Source organism: Canis aureus, chromosome 23 (assembly GCF_053574225.1).
Source record: "Canis aureus isolate CA01 chromosome 23, VMU_Caureus_v.1.0, whole genome shotgun sequence".
NCBI classification, from domain to species: domain Eukaryota; kingdom Metazoa; phylum Chordata; class Mammalia; order Carnivora; family Canidae; genus Canis; species Canis aureus.
In genome coordinates this window covers 18,825,890-18,846,870 of record NC_135633.1, presented here as the reverse complement: position 1 = coordinate 18,846,870, position 20,981 = coordinate 18,825,890, and the positions used below count along the sequence as shown (strand labels likewise).

The window sequence follows — 20,981 nt, the reverse complement described above, 5'->3', positions numbered from 1 at the left end:
ATAACCACAGGACTATTATCAGCTGTAGTATATTAAACATCGATACACTAATGTAGTCTACTGTCCCTCCTCCAGTTTCGTCAGTTGACCTGATAATGTCCTTTATAGCATTCCCACCTCCCCTCCACTACAAGACCCAGTCTACTCTCAGGTATTGCCTTTTGTTGTCAATTCTCTTTAGCCTCTTTTAATCTGGGACATTTTCACAATCTTTCTTCATTGTTAGTGACGACATTTTAAAAAATCCAGTCCCCTAGGCCCTGACCCTAATATAACATTTCTCATTTGAAGGTCGTCTGATATTTTTCCCATTAGATTCAGCTTGTGCTTCAGTAACTGTATAAGTGATGTTGTGTCCTTCTCAGTGTATCACTTCTGGACTCACAACACATCCATCTGTCCCTCACTGTGATGGGTTTTTTGGTCACATAGTCAAAATGTGGATTTTTCCACCGTATAATTACAACTAATGAGCAGTCGGTAGAGAGACAGCTTAAGACTGTCAAGTATTCTGCTTCTCATCAAAATGTCTCTCTGGAGTTTGCATTTACCCATTTTTTTCAGACTTTCCCTAGAGCTAAAGGAGTGCCGCTGGCGCCACCTATGGGGCTGCCGGCACACTGCAACAAGGGGAATGCACTGCATCCTCTCCTGCCACTTGTCTGGTACCCAGGAGCTAGGCCTGAAACATTTTGAAAGAAGAGCAGATAAAGACCTGAGTCACAAAGCCTGCGTTCTAGTTCTGACATCGCCACGAACTCATGAGGAACCTTGGACATGTTCTTCCCCTTCCCAAGACTTCCGAGTGCCTAGTAAAATGGCAGATTGGATGCCAAAGACCTGAGTTACAGTCAACAGATAGCCATTGAGCATGTACAAGCACTGTTCTAGGGTCCGGGCAGGATTTCTGCTCTTGGAAAGCTTATATCATAGGACGGGTGATCCAGACAATAAGAAAACAAAATAAGAGGATAAATAATATAGTAGTAAGTGCTATGATGACAATAAAACAAGATTGTGAGAGAAAGTGCTTGGGGGGTCCACTTCAGATTGGGTGATCAGGACAAGCTGAGGAGGGAGCTTTGAGCTAATTCACACTAGATGATATTTGAAACATACCATGATAAAAGTGTGTGTGTGTGTGTGTGTGTGTGTGTGTGTATAAAAGTAGTAAAACTTTTTAGAGCAAAGTTTGGAGAAAAGGCAACCACTGGCAACATTTTAATATATTTATGTCTTTTTTCCTTTATTTTACATAAAATTCTGTGCTCTCTTTTTGAAAACTGGCATCATCTCATAAGTATTTTCCATATTGCTGTTCTAGATGCATGCCTCATATTTTATTTATTAAATTTGCCTTTCACTTCCCAAGAACAGTGTAACAAACACCCATATACCCTTCATCTACATTTACCAATTGTTAACATTTTGCCACATTTCCTTTACTATAATAATACAACACATAGTTTTTCTGAACCCTTAAAAGTTGCAGGCAACATGATCCTTCATCCCTAAATACTTGAGCATGTATCACCCAAGAACAAGGCCATTCTCCCCTGTAATCACAGTTCAAATTATCATGCTCAGGAAATTCCATATTAATGCAAATTATGGACCCATATTAAAATTTTCCCACTTGTCCCAATTATGTCCTTTACAACTGAGTTTGTTTTTTGATCTAGTATCTAGTATTTAAGGACTAGGTATTTTATGTAATTGTTCTTTTCTATATTATACATTTAAAGTTTCTTAGAAAATTTTGTCCTTTTTTAAAAAGATTTTATTTATTCTTGAGAGACACAGAGGGAAGGCAGAGATATAGGCAAAAGGAGAAGCAGGCTCCCTGTGGGGAGCCTGATGTGGGATTCGATCCCAGGACCCCGGGATCACAACCTGAACCAAAGGCAGATGCTCCACCACTGAACCACCCAGGTGCCCCAGGAAATTTTGTCTTAAAGTGAAATGATAGAATTTTAGTGCTCAGTCTTGAAAATTTAGGCCATTCTAACTGCTAGTGAAAATCAGCCCAGTCTGGGGTATCTGGGTGGTTCAGCGGTTGAGCATCTGCTTTCAGCTCAGGTCATGATCCTGGGGTCCTGGGATTGAGTCTGCAACAGGCTCCCTGCAGGGAGCCTGCTTCTCCCTCTGCCTATGTCTCTGCCTCTCTGTGTTTCTTGTAAATAAACTTTTAAAAAAGGAAAAGGAAAATCAGCCTAGTCTAACACTAAAGACTAGACAATGTAAAAAAAAAAAAAAAAAAGACTAGACAATGTTACCCTCCTGTCCAGTGTGGAGACTGCATGAAAATTTCTAATAGAAATAAAGCAGGATTGTTCAGTGAGCCTTGGAAATGTTATTCATACAAAAGCATCTTTCAAGAGGCCTGTGTTATGATGTTCTATAAAAGGTAATCTAATCTGAAAATCTGTTTGCTTGTATTAATAATTTATTCCTCTTTTGATAATTTTTTAACTGACATCTCTGCTTTCAGAAATACTTGAGAGGTTTCTCAAGTCAGAAGAACTTCAGAATTTTCTTCTCCCTTTACGCATCTCATTACTCTGTTGGATTCTTAATCCAAACAAAGATTTTGAGAACCTTTGTCTCATTTAAAGTATGCCCTATAGACTCCTTAAATATCATTTAAAATTCCATTCTATTAATTATTTAACCATCTTCTACAGGCTTTTCGTCATTTCTAACACTCTATATAACAAGCCTTTTATCATGTCTAAAAAAAACATAAAAATTTAAAATAACAAATTCAAATGACATAAAAAATAAGCTTTTGATATCATCAAATATCCTGTTAGTGTTTGGTTTTTCCCAATTGTCTTATATTTTTAGTTTGTTTAAATCAGGATGTAAGTAAGTTCCATACTTTACAATTGGTGTAAAATTGGCTTTTTAAGTCTCTTTATAGTTTTCCTGTCTATCCCACTTTTATCCCCCTTACAATAACATATCTGTTGAAGGAACCAGATCATTTTTCCTATAGGCTCCACAGACTAGATTTTACTGATTATATCCTTGTGATGTCATTAAAGGTGTTCCTCTATTTTTTGCAATTCCTGTCATTTGAGAGCTATATCTTTTTTTTTTTTTTTTTTGAGAGCTTTGTCTTTTAATTCATAGTTAGACCTAGAGGTCTGATTAAAGTCAGCTCCTATTTGTTTGGAAGCACTTCATAGGTGATACTGTGTTCTTCAATCAGGAGACATGTAATGTCTGGACGTCTGTCTTTTAGTGATATGGGTAGTCATGCATGGTCATTACCAGATTCATCCATTCATTAGGCTTTGGAAAATGGTGATATTCCAAACTATCAACCTTTCAATTATTAGCTGGAATACTTCTGCAAGAGACACTTCCCCTCATCAAATATTTGGTTATCCAGATACACATTTCATGTAGAAAAGAGAGGATGAATGCTCCATAAGCTAACTAATAAACTTAAAAAAAAAAAGTCACAGAGGCACTGCCCTGGCACAGCCTTTGCCATGAAGTGGCATTGTCAGTGGGCCATACCTGGTACTCACTGAAATAAATGTACAATAGAGCCCTAGAGAAGGACAACTGCTTCTACCAGCACCAGGCCTTAGTCCTTTGGCTGGGGCATGGCTGAGATTATGGTGCTTGTGTTTCCAAGCTTCCTCTATAGCTGGATGTTGCCTTATGAATAAGATCTAACCAACTGATTTTGGGAAACAGTGATACGTATATACAACTTCCAAGACACAAGCTTTTTGTTTTTGTTTTCTAAACCAGGTTTTATCCATGAAACTCTATTATAATGCCATCCAATTAGCATTACTGGAACACATACATGCATGGAAGAAATCTAACAATAATCTTGATTCAAAGCTCAAACTTAAAAATAGGGAATGCTTCCTTTAATTCACATTTCAGAAGCAGTGATGTATACAATGTCCAAAACACAGATTTTGAATAAAATTGCTTATTCTCTACTTCCTCTCTTTACCCTTCCTCCAGACAGGAACACAGATAAGCTACTGGTCAACCACTTCAATCCTGTAGATGAAAATGACATCCTAGAGAATGGTGAAACCAGAATTTATAAAGAACCTGGGTTATCTCACAATCTCACAGAGCAGAGCCATCTACCTACCTTAACCTGTTTGGTTACCTCTGGGATTACTACCTAAAAAAGAAATTCATTTCCATTTTCCTAAGCCCCTTTGTTTTGGGATCTTTTTTGTTGTTTTTACGGCAGTTGAGCCTAGATTCTTATACCAAAAACAGAGCTTTATTTGTACACTGGACTGAAAAGATATTCCTAAGCTTCCTGGGCGTTGCTGTACCCCTAGCCTCCAGCTGTGTAGGCTCAGCATTCAGGAGAAATATTATGAAATTAACAATTAATGGGTTTGACATTTAGACACTGAATATTTATTTAGGTTTTGCTATTTTTAATTTTTTTAGGACTTATTTTTACCAGGCCCTGGGTACTCTTCCTACCCTGCCTATTGGATAAAATAGTCCACAGGCCACATGTGTAGGAGGAAGGAGTCTACTGCAGGCCTATCTGCCAGGACAGTGCTTGCTATCAAAAGTAGTCTTGCTATAGCAGCTTACCATGGAACCTGAGGAGTGGGGAGTAGATAGGCTGTATGTTTCTTGGACCTGAAGAAGGATAGCATAAATAAAATTAGTAAAGACAAACACAGCAGAAAGCTCAGAGCAGGCATGGGTAAGGTTTTGGGTACTTGAGCAACTCTGGGAAAGGATGGGGGTTAGAAAGACTTCCAGGTCTTAAGCATTAAAAGTGATGATCACCCTTCCTTGAAATACAAACTTCTCTGACACCACATATCCCTGGTTTTCTTCTCAGGTCCCTGGCTTCCAAGATAGGAATATGTAAGGAAGAATATGTTAAGAGTGCCAGGGACTGGCTAATATGTCAGGTGACATTGAAATGCCGAAGTGGTGTCCAATAGACCACAGGACTTGGAGCTCAGAGAGTGGGCCCCTGACTTTATTAGATTCTCCGAGATTTCTGCATCAGTTAGGGTGCTTAGTTCCAATGAAAAGAAACCAATTCTGGTTAATTTAAGCAGAAAATGATTTTATAAAATATCTGTTTAGAGAATTCACAGAATTGAAAGAAAGGCAAGAGAATTAGGAGCTAATTGGTCTGCTGTAGAAACCATCACTGCCATCAAGCACCACAGGCTTCAGCTTGTTCTGCAGCTCTTGCTGCCATGGAAACCTCACCTCGCTGCAACCAATACCATCACCAAAGAAGTCTCTATGGTCTCTGCCTTTTTTTTTTTTTTTTTTTTTTTTTGTGACTACCATTAGACCTGTATCCTAGCTACAAGTGATACTGATAAATCAAGTTTTAATATATTTAGCTACTGTAGTGAGAAGTGAGCTCTGCCTCCCAAGACTCCTGAAGTGGGGAATTCTGCCCAAATAGAAACGGGTTCAGATTCTATGCAGTCAAAATGAATGACAAATATTCAAAACAATGTCCTTATACCCCAAATGACTGGAAAACACTGGTTTAGAATGGGCAGAGAGGAGAGCTAAGCCTAGGTGACTGAGGAATGACTCTATAAAAGGCATTCCTGAGGTATTCAGTGCCTAGAAGTGGCGGGCACTCATAAGATGGTTTTCCCCTAACTGCCTCAGATTCATTGCCTGAATTTTGAAGAATTGGCTGTGTTCATGCAATAAGAAGCAGAGACTTGAGTTCTTCCCTAGACAGAAGGCTTCCCAGTCTCTTCTTCCCCACCTTGTGTTCTTAATGATGTTGGAGTCCAGGGGAAGAAGACCATGAAGTAGGTTCAACCATTGTTACTGAAGAAACACTCCAGGACGCAATTATTGGTAAAGAAAAGTGCTATCTTTTAATTTGTTCTTGAACGTGTAGGCCCTTTTAAGATTAATGACACTTCCCTTTACAATATTCCTCCCTCCTGCCCCCAACCGCTTTGGATCCAATGGCCACTTCTGAAAAAGGCCAAAGAGGAACTCACCCTAGATATCCAAGAAAAGAAGTACAGCTCGATGAATGGGCATATGGCTCAAGAAGCAGCTCAAAGCTGCTTTCCTCCAAACATCTCAGTCTGGCCTGTGAGTCCCTTTGTCCTGCCTTGGCCAAGACTCCCCAGCTATGTCCTACCCCCAACATTCCCTTGCTCCCTGTGTGGCCTGAGCTTTAGAGTTAGAATCACCATCACCATTTTTCCAGCAGCAAAGCCTCTGAGAGATCACTGTTTTCAACCCCCTCCCCCAACCAACTTTATAAGTGGGGGAAACTGTACCCAAGGTCACATAGCTCCAAACTGACGGAGCCAAAATTTAGGTGTTCAGCATTTCAAATCAGTTAACTTTCTACGATATCACCCCATCTCCAAGAAAACAACCAATATCTGCCTCCAGCTCTGGGAACAATCGGAGCAAGCAAGTGGTGCTGTCAGTAGAGATGGGAAAGACCTGACCAAAAGCAGTCAGACTGCCCTCAGCTGAGCCCCCAAGCAAGTGATGAGTCACAGCACTGCTCCATTTTCTCTGCACCAGAAAGTTTTCAGTGGCAGACACCCACCCCTGCCAAGATCCTCCTTCTGACTAGGAGCACAATGAACTAGGTAAAACCATGTTTTACCATGATCCCAAGACCTTACCAACTGTGGCTGGCTCTAACTGGTATGGGGATCATGGCAATGAGCTGCCCACCAGCCTGGGAATCCCATTTACCAAACTGCTTCTTGGTAGGACTCAATTCACATTCTTCAGCTGACTTAGATGGGATCTCCTGGCAAACGTAGCTAAAATCTGTCCCCGTGCTGCACTGGGAAAGACAGGGGAAGGCTCACGGATGCTGTCCTCCCTGGAGAGCTCATACACATGACTAACATGGGGAGAACTGAGTCCAGCAGAAGAAACAGATTCAAGGAAAACAGAGAGACATGGAGGGTAAGGAACAGGAGCAGCTGTGCTTCCTCCTGACTGCCCAATTCCTAAAGAGGGGAGACCACAAAAAGCTATAGATGTGTTCCCTTGTCAAGATTTCAAGAAAGGCTCAGCCTCTGTGGCTGAGAGATAAGAGGATAACCCAGAGGCCTGTGGTGTCATAAAAGCCACATAAAGGGGCCGTCTCAAAGAGCAAGCCATGGATGGTATGAAATGCTGTGGAGAGTTCAAGACAGTTGAGGCCTGAAAGGTATTCTTTTGATTTGGCAACTGGATGGTCACTGGTGACTCTTATGAAAATCTGTGGAGGGCTGAAGAGTGACAGAGAAGAATTAATGGAACAAATCCTTTTTAAAAGAAACTTAGCTAATAAGGAAATGAATAAGAGGCAACAGATTCTAAGAAGCTTTGTTTTAGTCTGGCGGAGACCTGTGCTTGTTTGTATGCTTTGTGGAACAACCAACAGAGAGGGAGGTTGAGACCCAGGAAGTAGAAGCAGTGGGATAAGGGACAGAGCAAAGTCTTGGAGGCCGTAAAGCAGGATTCAAGAAACGGAGCACCAAAAAGGAGCAAATGGGAAGGATCTGAGGAGAGATGTAGACACAGACAGAAGGGAGGGAGAGAGGAGCAAATGGGCAAGGAGGTTCTCACTGTAGGGACCCTTTTCTGTGAAGCAGGCAATGGGGTCAGTCATTTGTTGAGAGCAAAGGTGAGGGGCACAGGCAGACAGCAGTGTAGCTGCAAGTCAAAGATACACCAATTGATGCTGACAGCCCATCTGAGGGTGTCAACTATGAAGCTGCCATGCTTTGCCACCCAGGAGGAGGGAGCAGAAAATAAGCTGATGCAAAAAATGGAGAATGGTTGACAGCTTCAGGGGAAGTCTTGAGTTGGAGGGGATAAGAAAGTTCAGAATCCTGATAAGGAACTGGGCTAAAGGAGCAGGCAAATTAAATAAACAGCAGGGAGAAAGTGGAAGAAGAGGTAGCACGGGGATGGTGATCCAGAAGGAGCAAGGTCTCAGTTCAGGAGTTCAGAAAAGAAGACTACAGGTGACCTCATGGAGTGAGAGAAGAAACAGGGCAGAGTCTGGGAAAGATAAGGAGAGGTCTCGGTCTAGGAAGCAAGGCAAAGACCTGCTGCCAGGAGTGGGGGCAGGGAGCCAGAACCGGCTGAGCCTGATGGTGAGGCCTGCTGAGAGCAGAACCTGCAGAGGGTCAGGCAGCTGCCACTGTTGGAGGGGTACCCGCAGAGGGCATGCAGTCAGCAATCTAGAAGTCAAGTAGTGCCAGCCTCCCCACATTCTGGAACAGTCCTTTGTAATTCATCCTGCACCAATTTTTACGCTAAAATCCCCTTTGCATCCACTGAATCCCCTTGGCATCCACTGAAGCCCCTCCACTCTCCTATTTCCCGGAACATCCAAGCAGTCCAATTTCTCCTCTAGGACTGCATTCTATACTGTGAGGACCCAGAACTCACTGCATTTTCATTTCACGACTTTGTCAAGGGCCAAAGGACTTGACGGACTTTAGAAGGGGCCATCAGGAGAGTAAGTCAAAAGCAGGATCAGTTCAGATGTCAGCAAGAATCCCTGGAGTCAGTCACTCAGCTAGCAGCTTTTTGGGTTTTTTTGTTTTGTTTTGTTTTTTTAATTTCTAAAAAGTCACATCCTGTTTTCTGCATGCAAAAACAAAACGAAACAAAACTGTGACTCAAAACGCTGGTGCTAAGTCCACAGGAAAAGCCTGGGAGAGGGCAGCGGTGTGGAGTAACCAGTGCAGGGGTGCCATTGTGGGCCAGGGCCTCACACCCTTGCAGGGAAGGACACCTTATGTCTGCTCAGGTGCCAAAAGTGGGCCTCGCAGCAGCATGCAGGGTCTCTGTGACAGGAAAGGAGTATGTGATTCTCTTCTACATTACTAAGATCTCCTGGCCCAGCAGGCTATATCCAGCTGGGAGCTTCACTACGAGAAGGGAAGCCAGGCATTTCTACTTCATATTTGTGGTCTCCAGTTAGTCCTGTGGAAGAATCTCAACCAGGCTTGAGCCTGTCACAGCTCTCACCTGGCTGTCTGACATATAGCACCATAATGCTCACTCAGGGGAGGGGGAGTGTGGCCCACAGTAAAGGAAAGATGACAAGGGCACGAATTAGTGAGGTAACTACAGAGGGAATCTTGCCAAGACAACTAAACAGAGAAAAAGATTTAAAAAATTGACAGGAAAGTGGCCAAAGCCCAATCCAGAGAGTCGTGTGAGGCCCAAAGAGCAGAGGGGCTAGGTCTAAAGATTGCCTGGCTATTGGAGCAAAAAGACTTAGTTACCCCTGTTTGGACTATGGAAGTCTGTCTGCACAGGAGAGCCTGGCAAGGGCTGGTGAAGGAATGGCAGGCCAAGAGCATGGTTGGCTTTGAAGCGAAGATGGCCTCTCAGCCTGAGTAGCAAAGGAAATGAGCAGTACCACAAACTCACAAGGAGAGAAGAAATGTCTTCCCCAAGCAGAATGTTCCCATTAACAAAGGCCCTACACACAAGAACTTCCTTAAACTTCATCTCTTAGCAAAAAATAAAGCCCTGACCTAAGACTCCCTTGAAATTAGCCAAGACATGACCAGACCGGAGAAAGCTATGTCTGCAGGCAGGGCCACCAAAGTGCCAGGTCCACAGCTCCCCCATCATCAGCAGCAGTAGGTTCCCTCTCAACCAAGTTCCTGCTGGGGAACACCCTGACCCACAGCATCTCCTATGCTTCCTCCTCCCAAACACCCTGCACAGACCATGAAGATCCATCTCCATCTGAGATGTGATCTGGAATTCCTGTTCCTGTGGCTTCCAGAACACTTCCCTCTGAATTCTCAGAGAAATAATCCTTAAGTTGCTTCAAGGTCAACAAAGGACTCTGGCTCCTCACCTCTCAGTTTTCCCCTTCTCCATCCAAGATGGAACATCCCCATGAATGGTTAGCTCGGGCTCCTGGCAGTCCTCTGGCCTTCTCCAGCCTTCAACAAAAAAGGGTTGCCAGTAAAGTCTTGGCTTTTTCTGGGCTGTGGGCAGCCTGGAGGCAGGCAAGTCAGAGAACTTGCTTCTGATCTTTGGCTCTGCAAAAGTGGAGAAGCTGAGGACTAGGATCTCTAAGAGAGAGGAGGAACCCAGCAGGGCGAGCTGGTTCTGGGTCACCCTCCTTGGCCAGCCCCTGCCTCTCAGATTTCCCAGGCAGAACTCAGCATCCAGACCTCTGAGTGGAGACAATGAAGAGATGGCCACTGACAATCACTTCTAGGAAGTGTTGACACCAAGGAAGAACTAAGAACCCAAAGTAAGTGGCACAGAGCACAGGCTCTGAGGTTGACATCTCCTTAAGCCTGCAAGGTGAAATATGAGCCTGAAGCTGTCAGCAGTCCCTGCACAGCCACCTGGCCCCATCAAGAATGCCATATCACCTAGAGCACTTTCACAGCGGCCACCTAAGTCAACATCGATATAGGGGGCATGAGAAACAAATACCCTGAAAACCGTTAGAACCCGAATAGGCACCAATTGAGACCTAAGGCCTCTAGAAGCCTCCATTACCCCACACAGGGCAGCTTCCTGTCCCGGCAGGCCAAGCAAAGGCAAACAGTGACAGTCTTTGGCTGTGCTAGGCCAGGGATCACAGGCCTGCCATATGTCAGAACCTCTCTCCCTTCTTTTGCTTCCCTCTGGGCCCAGGAGGACTTCAGATATATATGTATATATACATATATATATATTGCTCCTGGACCCTGCACACTGATAGGTGAGAAAAGTCTGCTTTCCTCAGCAGAGAAAAGACACCAAGGAAGTTAGGTCCTTCCAAGCCCGACCAGGCTCAGTCTCATCAAGGGGACCCTACACATCTGATTTTTCTGGTAATCGGGAACACCTCCCTCTTCGCTGTTTATTACTGAAATCTTCTCTGTAGTGGATGCACTATGGCTCCCAAATGAATGCTGTAAAATGCAAACGGCAAAGAAGAGCACTACACAGCTCAACAAGACTTGTCTCACATCCACAATCTGAAGAGAATGAGCTGAAAGGTGGGGAGGAGTGGTCAACAGGATGGGACACCAGCTGCCAGGGTGCTCTACTGCCAGCTCTCACACCTGGGAGACGCTGCTGGCCAAGCGGAATGACATTCTTTTTGCTCTTTCATTCTCCTGAAAGAAAAAAAAAAATAATGTGTGGAATCAACATGGCCAAATGTAGCACTTATCAATGTGAAAAGGCAAAGTGTCCAGATTGGGACTCCCCAGAGCCAAAGTGTTTTATTTTACCCCAGGAACACAAGAGCAAAACTCACTACGGCCACTAAGCGCTATGGTGTACCAGGTACAGTAAATAACCCAGGGTGGGGGCGAGGGGGGTGGGCGGCGGCTGGTCGGGCCCTGGCACACAGCAGGCAGGCAGTACATTTCAGTGGAATGAAACAGCACTGAATTGACGTCTCAAGTCTGTGTATGTGGGACCAGATACAAGGTCAGAGGAGCTCTCTTTGCTGCAAGCAACACCTCTCCCTCCTTCTCTACACCAAGGGGCTGAAAATACCCTTTCTCTTTTCTAAGCCCAAGTTGAGATCAGGCAATGAGACCAGGTATTTCTCTTTCCCAGGGGATCACAGTGCAGAACAACCAGAACTGAGCTCCACACTGGGAGCCACGATTCTGCTGCTAACTTGCTGGGTGACCTGGGCAGGTACATCCACCTCTCTGAGTTTTAAGGCTCAGTGATAATTAGACTTAATGAGCTCCACACTGCCTTGCCTTCCTCTTAGACCAAGGGGTTGGGAGCAAGGGTTCACTGTCACCAGCCTCTTGTGCCTTCTGAGCAGTTTTGCTTTAGGTTGCTCTGTACATGCTGCCTGGGTGCCTCCTGCCTCCTCAACCACCCCCCGCACCCAACTGCCAGCTGGCAGCAACTCTTTACCATATGTCGCCGCCGCCTCTTGGGTTGGATGCCCTCCTGCACATAGGGAGGCCATGGGAAGCCCTGGGGAGTGGAATAGCCACTCTCGCTAGACACCTCCTCGGAGTCTGAGTCCTCCTGCCTCGGCTGGGCAAACTGTTTTTCCGGATAGATCTCCTTCAACCAGCCCTCAAAGAAAACTTCCAGGCAGCGGCCAGCCTCTGCAACTTCTGAGTCAGGCTGAAGGGGAAGGAGAACAGTGATGGTCTGGCTTGTCTCCACCAGCCCATCTCTTCCAGGTCCCTCAAGAGCTATACAGAGTACAAAGCCTGGCTAGGTTTCCTGGAGGTCTAAAATGTGACATTTCCTCCTGAAGACTCACGATAACCAGTTTAGTATAATCTCTTAAAGCAGAAGTGACCCTGACAGTTACCCACAGACAGCCAACCACTAGCACTCCCCCCTTCTTCCTCCTGAGTCCATGCTATGGCCCAAGTGTGGGAGAGAGCTTATCAACACTCACTACAGGGGACCCCAGAAAGTCTGTTCCCAGGTCCTCGTGGCAACTCAGGACCAAACCTGATTATTCCCATCCAGCCATGAGTCTTAGGGTCACTGGAAAACACAGGAGGGGGAAAACAGGCAAGACATACATAATTGAATTTAGCACAGTTCCAGAACATGAGGCGGACGTCTGACACCACCTCCTCTGGGGTGGTGTAGTGAGCTGGGTCCTTCTTTTGCAGCTTCCTCCGGATGATTGACAGGTCCATGGGCCTCTTGATAATCTGGTAGTAATGCCGGGCCTTGGGGCAGAAGAGAAGGGGAAGCAAAGCAGGAAGAGAGAAAGGGTAGAGGTACAGATAAGGAGGAGGGAAAGATGGAGAATGAGTTGGAACGGAAATGAAGAAACACAAGAACAAGAACAAACGGCAGCAAGAAGAAAAGTGGAGAAAGAGGACAAAGGGAAAGGGAAAAAGAGGAATAGCTCACTGTCTAGTCAGGCGTGGTGCAGTTGGTCGCTGGGCTGGGGGGCTGTGGTGGCCACGGCTGGGTCCACTAGCCCAGACCCATATCAACCCAACTTCCAGCAGCCATGCTCCGAGCCGGCCCTGGGTACCCCTGGGACCCGCCCCGGGCCCAGGACCTTGGGAGCTGGCACAGACAGATGGCTTTCCTTACCAGCGGGCTGACAGGCTCGTGGAAGGGCAGGCTGAGGCTATTGCAGCACAAGGACAGAACCAACTTTTCACACTTCTGCAGAAACCAGAATGGCAGCACATTATTCCACCCTGGCCTCACCTCCAGAAGAACTGACTCCAGCAGGATCAGCTCTGTCCCATGGGGTGTGGGCCACCATGCCTTCAAGGCAGAGCACAGCCCCCCCATCCCCAGGCCAGAGGAAAACAGCTGGCAGGAGGGAATTTACTGTAAACCCCTGATGGGCAATGCTGTCAGGCATCACCCATCAGAGAGGTACCTGAAGAAGCTTCCCATCCCCTCAGAAAGGCCTCAGCCCTGGCACAGGGAGGCTGTTCTAGGCAAAGAACCTTGTTCCCAGAGACCCTTCCCTACCTTTTGGTCATAGATGCTCAGGCCAGGGGTGTCCCGCATCCCGGGTTGGTAATAGCGGGCATTCTCACAGTCATACTCCATCTCGGGCTGGGTCAGGCTGCGGCACAAGGTACACACCCAATCTCCCCTGTGGAGGCAGGTGAGGCCCAGTTAGGCTGCAGCACATGGCCCAGAGTCACCTCCTCTGTCCCTTTGCTCCAAGATACCCGAGGGAGAGGGGAGGTGAGTAGTGGCTTGGGAGACTCGGTCTGTAGCCCTGTTGCCCTGTAGGGAATGGCTTCCTAACCTCAACAAGCTTGAAAGAAATTTAGTAACTTGGGGTAGAGTGAATCCAGAAAAAATTAGGACTCAGCAAGGGGCTGTGACAGGAGTATGGGGACAAATCTGTGTGTGTAGAAGGAAGTTGGGAACAGACAAAAAAAGAAAGCCATTCAAATATCAAATATCTACCCATCCATGTGCAGAAAGCACACAGCAGTTGGGCCACTGACTTACAAACCTGCAATTCACACAGGCCCAGAGGGGGAGGGAGCCTAGCCCAGGGAGCTGTGTGGACTGGGAACAGACCTCCTGGAGACCACCCTGCTAGGCAGGTGGAGGCCTGGACAGGCATGGCTCACCCTGGGAAGCCAAGCAAGGCCGGCAGGTGGCAGGAGAGGTGGAACACCTTAGGGCAGCGGTCACAGCACAGTAGCTCGCCCCCATTGAGGCACACAGCACAGAAGTCCTCATTCTCTATTGGTACTGGGGGCCCCTTCTTGGCTCCAAGGGTCCGAGGGATGAGCCTTTGTTCTTCAGGAGATGCACCCTCCCCTTCTGGTGGCTGTTGTCCAGCCAGAGAAGTGACAGTGACCTTTCTTCCCCCCAGACTTGGGGCCTGGATGGCATCAGGCAGGTTGTTCTGGCTGACCTTGAAGAAGAAGGAAGTTGGCAGAGCACAGCACCAGTGAATTGCACCAACTTATTCCAGGCCCCCAGGCCAGCTGAACCCTGTGAATGCTGGGACAGCTCCTTCCAATATACATCTCACAGGTCCCTCACAGCCAAGGGTAAGTCTGGCCAGGCTGCAACCCCACTCAGACCAGACTCTGGACAGGGCCAGACCCACAGCTAGAATTCTGACAGAAGCAGAGAGAGAAGAGAGGCTCCTAGGGTGGGCCAAGTTCAAGCATAAGACAGAGCAGAGTGATACCTTAATGGACATGCTGGAGGACTCTGTGCCACACTCGATGATCAGCAGGAAGCTCCCATCCTGCTCATTCTTCTGGGGCTTCAGCTTGAACACAGGCATCTCTCCCGAGGAGGCAGCACAGATCTTAAGCCGCTCCAGCCGCACATAGGGAATCTTAGGCTCTCGCCTGAGGCAAGAAAGACACCCCTGGGTCTCTGGAGGGGCCTCCTCTGCCCCCAGGCTGTGTCAGCTTCATCCATGATCCCACAACTGAACTGCTGCTCCAGACCTCAATCCCACTGTGTGCAGGCCCACGGTTCACCTCCCCAGCCCTATCCCCAGAGCCCTTTGCTCAAAGAAAAGGGAATTCCTAAAGACGGAGGACCTTACACAGAGTACAGGCCTCCTGGCACCAGAGCCAGGACACCCTCTCACAAGCATCCCAGACTCCCAACCACACAGATCCTACTCCAAGGTCTGGGATTGAAGAAGACAGTTATAGGTAAACTTCTGCTTCTAGTTAAGTCATCAAGGATGCTGACTTCTTGTGCCAACCTCCCAGGACATAAATGAAGTTGGAGGGTGAGAGAGGGAGGTTGGGGCAAGAGCCTGTTACCTGATACTCTGGTTCTCTTTTACATTCAGCTCCAGGGCTTCTTCAAAATTCTCATACTCTAAGGCAAAAGATAATTAGCTGTGACATATATTTGTGACAACATGCTCTATAACCCATACCTTCCACTCATATATGCTACTCATACCTTTAGCCACATACTTGTCACACAATTGTTACCCACACTGTAATCATTCATAATGGTGGAAATCCTACCATGGTTCTCCTTCCTAATGATGAGAAGAAGGCTTCCTTCTTTTAAAAAGACAAACAGGCTGTTTCATTCAGTTATGTGTCCAACTCTTAGTTTTGGCTCGGGTGGTGAACTCAGGGTCCTGGGATCAAGCCCTACATCAGGCTCCATGCTCAGCGAGAGTGGGAAATAGAGAATCCCCTTCCCTCTGCCTCTCCCTACATGTGTGCTCTCTCTCTCTCTCCTTCTGTCTCAAATAAATAAATAAAATATTTAAAAAGACCAATACAGGGGTGCCTGGGTGGCCCAGATGGTTAAGCATCTGCCTTCCGCTCAGGTCATGGTCCTGACCCCATTTTGAGCTCCCTGCTTAGCAAGGAGTCTGTTTCTACCTCTCCTCCCCACCCCCACTCATGCTCTCTCTGTCTCTTATATGAATAAATAAAATCTTTAAAATTAATTAATTAATTAAAAGACAGATATATAGGGCACCTGGTTGGCTCAGTTAGAAGAGCATGTGATTCTTGATCTCAAGAACTTGAAGTCACATGTGACACAGAGATCACTTAAATTTAAAAAAATTAAATTAAATTAAAAGTTAAAAAATATATATGTGCTCTCAGTAGTCATTCTGTATAGCCTCTGCCTTTTCAGCCAAGCACTGAGATTTTAGTACTGCCTGAGAATCTAGTTCATACTCCACAGGCAAAAGGCTATAGCCCTACCCTGAGTAGTGCAGTTGAGCCTGTATGGATGGGCAGGAGGCAGTATGGGGAGGGAGGAGGAAACTGGCATTTACTGAGCACCCATTTAGCACCAGGCACTGTCCTAGGCACTTTCCATGGGCAAGCAGGGTCCAAAATATTTAATTGCTTAAAATCCAGGGTCCCATTATTATGCTGTCAATAAGAACCAATAAATGTTCAGTTGGGTCTTTCAGTCAGTGCGAAAAAACAAGGAGAAAAAATACTTCATTTTAATTTATTAAATGTACAGGAAATAGAGTGATCATTACAAACTAAACACATATCCTACACTAGACAGAAAAAGTCCCAAATGCTCACTTGGTGGTTGCTTTCAAACTTCCCAACTAGCCCTCACCTATACAGAAGAAAGCCCCATTAAAGGTGTGTGGGTAGATGAGAAGAGAATCAGAGCCAGTCTCCACCAGTCCAAATTCCCTTTACTCTGAGGCACAACACAAATTCAGATAACTGCCAGGTGCAAGGCAAAGCAAGGCAAATTATTGTTACCAAGAGAAAGTCATCAAATGATCTCACTGTAGTTATTTGTTCCAGGAGTCTAGGAAGTAGCTCTGATTACCCCCATTGACAGAGAAAGAAACCAGCTCAGAAAGGTCAAACAGAAAAAGACAGAGCTGGTTTTCTAAGTTAGAGATACTCGACTCTGAAGACAGATATGCTCTTTTCCCTAAAATATTTTGCCAAGGCTAGCCCTTTTGGGATGAGTTCTTCCTGTTTCCCCCACTGCTAACCCATACCTCCAGAACTTTTTGCATGGGAATACGTTACAGGAGCCTACGTCGCGGCCTGGATCAGTCCTAGTACACACACACACACACACACACACACACACACACACACAGTGAAGGAGACAGAACAGGCACTCGTCAGTCAGTTCTGGAGGGAAGAAGCAAATGTGCCAGAGGGAGAAGCACTGCTGCCTCAAACCTAAAGTCTGTCTCCTGACCCGTGTCTCACCTGGAAGTGCCGAGCTCACATCTACGCCAGCACAATACTTCTGACTTGCTTCTGACTTGCACCTCACCTTTTGGGTTCTGGTACTGCTGCAGAGCCATAGCTGTGCTGACTGCTGGGACCACTGGAGGTTTCTTCACAGAGAGGTTAATTGGCTCCTCCAGTTCTGAAGGGATAGCCAAATCCTTGGAAACCTCCAGACCAGGAGTTGTGGGGTCCTGTTCCAGAGAGTCAGTGAAGCGGGAAGAATCCTCACTTTCCATCTTTCAAAAGTGAAAGGCCAACAAAAGTCAAAGAAATCAGACTTTTTGCGTTAGTAATGACAGAGCCATGAAGCTAAGGACAGGATAAGCCCTTCAGTGGCCACCCCCTTGCCCGGTGATGAGCAGGAGTTGAATGTCATTTCCCTAGGACTTACCTTACACAGGGCATTCCCAAGAGAGGGGTCAGCCCCATCTCCAGGGCACAGGCTCCCCACAGCTCCGCCAGAGCCAGGACTGCCACTGGATGCAGTTTCCGGTTGCGTGTCAGAAGCCGGAGGCATGCTCTGCAGTGGACAAGTAGCCAGACTTGGCAGAGTCTGGGTGGGACCAGACATCAGCTTGGGCCTGGCCTGTGAGTGATCACTTGCTAGGCTTGTGATGGCCTGGGAGGAATCACTCATCAAACCGGGCACGGTCCGGGGTGTGCCACGTACAAGACTGGGTATGGTCTGCAGAGGACTAACTGTCAGGCTGGGCACAGCCTGGCTCTGACCGCTCAGCAGGCTGGACACAGTTGTGGGGGTGCCGCTCAGCAGGCTTGGGACCACGTGGGAAGGGGCAGCAGTCAGGCTGCTCACGCTCTGGATCTGCGGCTCCAGGGTCCTGGCTAGCCTGGTAGATGACAGCTCCATCTCTAGCGTGTTGGAGAAGCCCATGATGCTCACTGAAGTGGAGTGCTGCAGGAGAGAAGACAGGGCAGAGCCAGCTGTTAGTTGGGAACGGGGGCAGGGGAAGAGACCTGTGACCCGCAAGAGCGCCCATGCTCAGATTTCACTCTGGCCTCAGAGTCTAGTAGCTGCAGGGAATTCGGCACATGAAGTCCTATTCCCATTCCCCTATGCCAAGGAAGCTGGCAGGCTCTGAGAGAGAGGCAGGCACAGACTGAGGACACTGGTGTGCGTGTGTATATGTTTGTGAAAGAGACAGAGACAAAATAGTGTGGGGGAATGAAAGCGATAGCCTACCACCTGCCCTGAGGGTAGTACACACACACACACACACACACACACACACACACACAGAGCCACCATCGGCCCACACCCCTGGCCTCCCACCCAGTACCCAGGCAGAGGGTCAGACTTGGGACTGACTTCCAACCTCACACTCCTCTCTGACTAAACCACTAGCACCTTCTCATCCCTTCTGGCATTCCTGCGGGCTAGTTTCTGCTACATAAAAATGGGAGGAAGTTCAGAAGGCTCAAACTCTGATCTCCCCCAGGCCTTCTTGGAGATAATGCCAAGGCCTAGGGAGACCCAATCAGTCCAGGAGAACCTGGGCCAACTCCAGGTCCTTTTCCTTTCCTTTCCTTTTCTTTCTTTTCTTTTCTTTTCTTTTCTTTCTTCTTTCTTTCCTTCTTTCTTTCTTTCTTTCTTTCTTTCTTTCTTTCTTTCTTTCTTTCTTTTTTTTAAGATTTTATTTATTTATTCATAGACACAGAGAGAGAGGCAGAAACACAGGCAGAGGGAGAGGGAGAAGCAGGCTCCATGCAGGGAGCCCGATGTGGGACTCCATCCCAGGACCACACCCCAGGCTGTAGGCGGCGCCAAACCACTGAGCCACCGGGGCTGCCCATCCAGGCCCTTTTCACAGGCTCATTCAGATCAACTCCAGAACACCAGCATTAAGTGAAGGCTTTGACCAAAAGACGTGAAAGCCTTTCCTATCCCCACTCTATCTTCCATAGACATTCTGAACCAGAGGCAGAGAACATCAGAGCAGCAAGGTCTTCATATGACCCAGTCTAGACAATCATTGGATGAGGTAGTAACTTCCCAACTCCAAGAACTGTTTTCTCCTAACTGCTTGATGACGTAGGGAAAAGAGACCTAAAGGTTAATAAAAGAAGTTAAAGACATAGAGATTTCTACACTGGATGCATTCCATATCTTAGACTGGAGAAACCCATTTCATTGGGGGGCTAGGGGCGAATGGTTTAAATGTAATCTTTAGGAATTTATAAGTTTGATATCCCTGCTCTTTTTTGTAAGACTAAAGATAAAACAATTTGACATCTTTTGAAAGTCAAAGGGGAAGCAAAGAGTAAACATCTCTAAGCTTCTAAAATCAATGTCTTAAGCCTTTCCCCATGAGTAAGATACTCAAATTTCCACAGGAAAATAAATACTTCAAATACTGTCTCAAGTTTCACTATAAAATTAGCAAAGCCATTTAACAGTGAAGAAAAGGCTGCCCTTACCTCAGTGAATCTCACTCCCAGTCACCCAGTTTTTCAAGTCAGATGCTAGGAAGGAGGCATGATGATGATGCTTCATTCAGGCTACTACCAAACCTCATCAATTCTCCCCTTTAAGCAATTCACACATCTTCCCACTAATTCCTCTCTCTTATTGCTGGTGCCCTAGCCTGGGTTACACTCCCATATTTCCCCAGACTACAGTAGTAGCCTCCTCAGTGGAGAAATATTTTCAAAACACAAATCTGACCACATCATTCCTTTGCATAAAGTCCCACAGTGCAATTCCACCATTCTCAGGACAACTGTGAAATGATTGCCCATCCCTGGTCCTACTCTGCAGCCACAGTTCTTACAACAACCCTCCCACTCTCTGAGCTCCAGCCACTCAGATATTTTTTTTCAATCCCTGAAACATGCCAAGCTCTCCTTCCACCTACAAACTTCATCCCCTTCAAATAGACCGCTTCCTCCCCGTGGAACATTCTCCTATCCCTACCCCTGTACCACTTATTCTTCTAAATTCAGCTCACCTGCAGTTTTTTATATCAAAGCCTCCTTTCATTCTGTAGCCCAGACCTCATTCCCCTCCTTTTACATTCTTGTAAATCCCCTGCCCCCCCCCTTTTTTTTTACTGTATTCTCATAGTTGTGAGACCATTTGATTAATCTGTTTCCTCCATAAATCATAAATTCCATTAGGGCATGGACTGTTTTGTTAGGGCATGTTACCTATTTTGCTTACCCACTATATTTCTAGACCCAGGAGCAGTACCTGGCTGAGTATATGAATTCATTAGCTATTTAAAACTTTTACTTTTTTTTTAAGATTTTATTCATTCATTCATGAGTGACACACACAGAGAGAGAGAGAGAGAGAGGCAGAGACACAGGCAGAGGGAGAAGCAGGCTCCATGCAGGAAGCTCGATGTGGGACTTGATCCCAGGTCTCTAGGATCACACCCCGGGCCGCAGGCGGCGCTAAACTGCTGCATCACCAGGGCTGCCCTATTTAAAACTTTTTAAAATAGTAATGTGTGACTGTGTATTCTACTAATCTCAAACCAAATAAATAGCAGCTTTGTAATATTAACAACTGAGTCTATGCATTGATTGTCTTTATGAAGCTAAAAGTTATTGAGCATTTCTTCTATGTGAGGAAATTTGCTAAATGTCTTCCATACATTTCCTCACCGAATCCTCATCACAAACATTAAAGGGCTATTGTGAAGGTAACAAGAACAAATATAGGTAAAGGTTTAGAACAGTGTCTGCCACATGGCAGGTACTCAGCAACCCCCAGATACTGCTATTGCTGCCCTGGTACTATGACTGTTAGCATCATTCTCGTGGCCTGCACTTTACACTTGAAAAAAAATGAAGTTCAGC

General features: G+C 46.3%; 1 protein-coding gene across 8 annotated transcripts in view; it reads right to left on the bottom strand.

Moving 5' to 3' along the window:
* Nucleotides 1–5,847: 5,847 nt before the first annotated feature.
* TRIM66 (tripartite motif containing 66) overlaps nt 5,848–20,981 on the bottom strand; it is a 57,175-nt gene continuing 42,041 nt past the window's right edge. For 7 of the 8 annotated variants that reach the window (XM_077866546.1, XM_077866544.1, XM_077866545.1 and 4 more), the window contains 10 exons: nt 17,551–18,072; nt 17,203–17,395; nt 15,225–15,282; nt 14,630–14,795; nt 14,058–14,347; nt 13,438–13,564; nt 13,045–13,119; nt 12,516–12,668; nt 11,884–12,102; nt 5,848–11,117 (listed from right to left, as the gene is read on the bottom strand). In XM_077866546.1, the coding sequence (XP_077722672.1) occupies nt 11,058–11,117; nt 11,884–12,102; nt 12,516–12,668; nt 13,045–13,119; nt 13,438–13,564; nt 14,058–14,347; nt 14,630–14,795; nt 15,225–15,282; nt 17,203–17,395; nt 17,551–18,072 (1,863 nt within the window). In that variant the 3' untranslated portion in view covers nt 5,848–11,057. The remainder of the gene's footprint in view (nt 11,118–11,883; nt 12,103–12,515; nt 12,669–13,044; nt 13,120–13,437; nt 13,565–14,057; nt 14,348–14,629; nt 14,796–15,224; nt 15,283–17,202; nt 17,396–17,550; nt 18,073–20,981) is intronic. The other variant, XM_077866547.1, reaches the window with a different exon arrangement.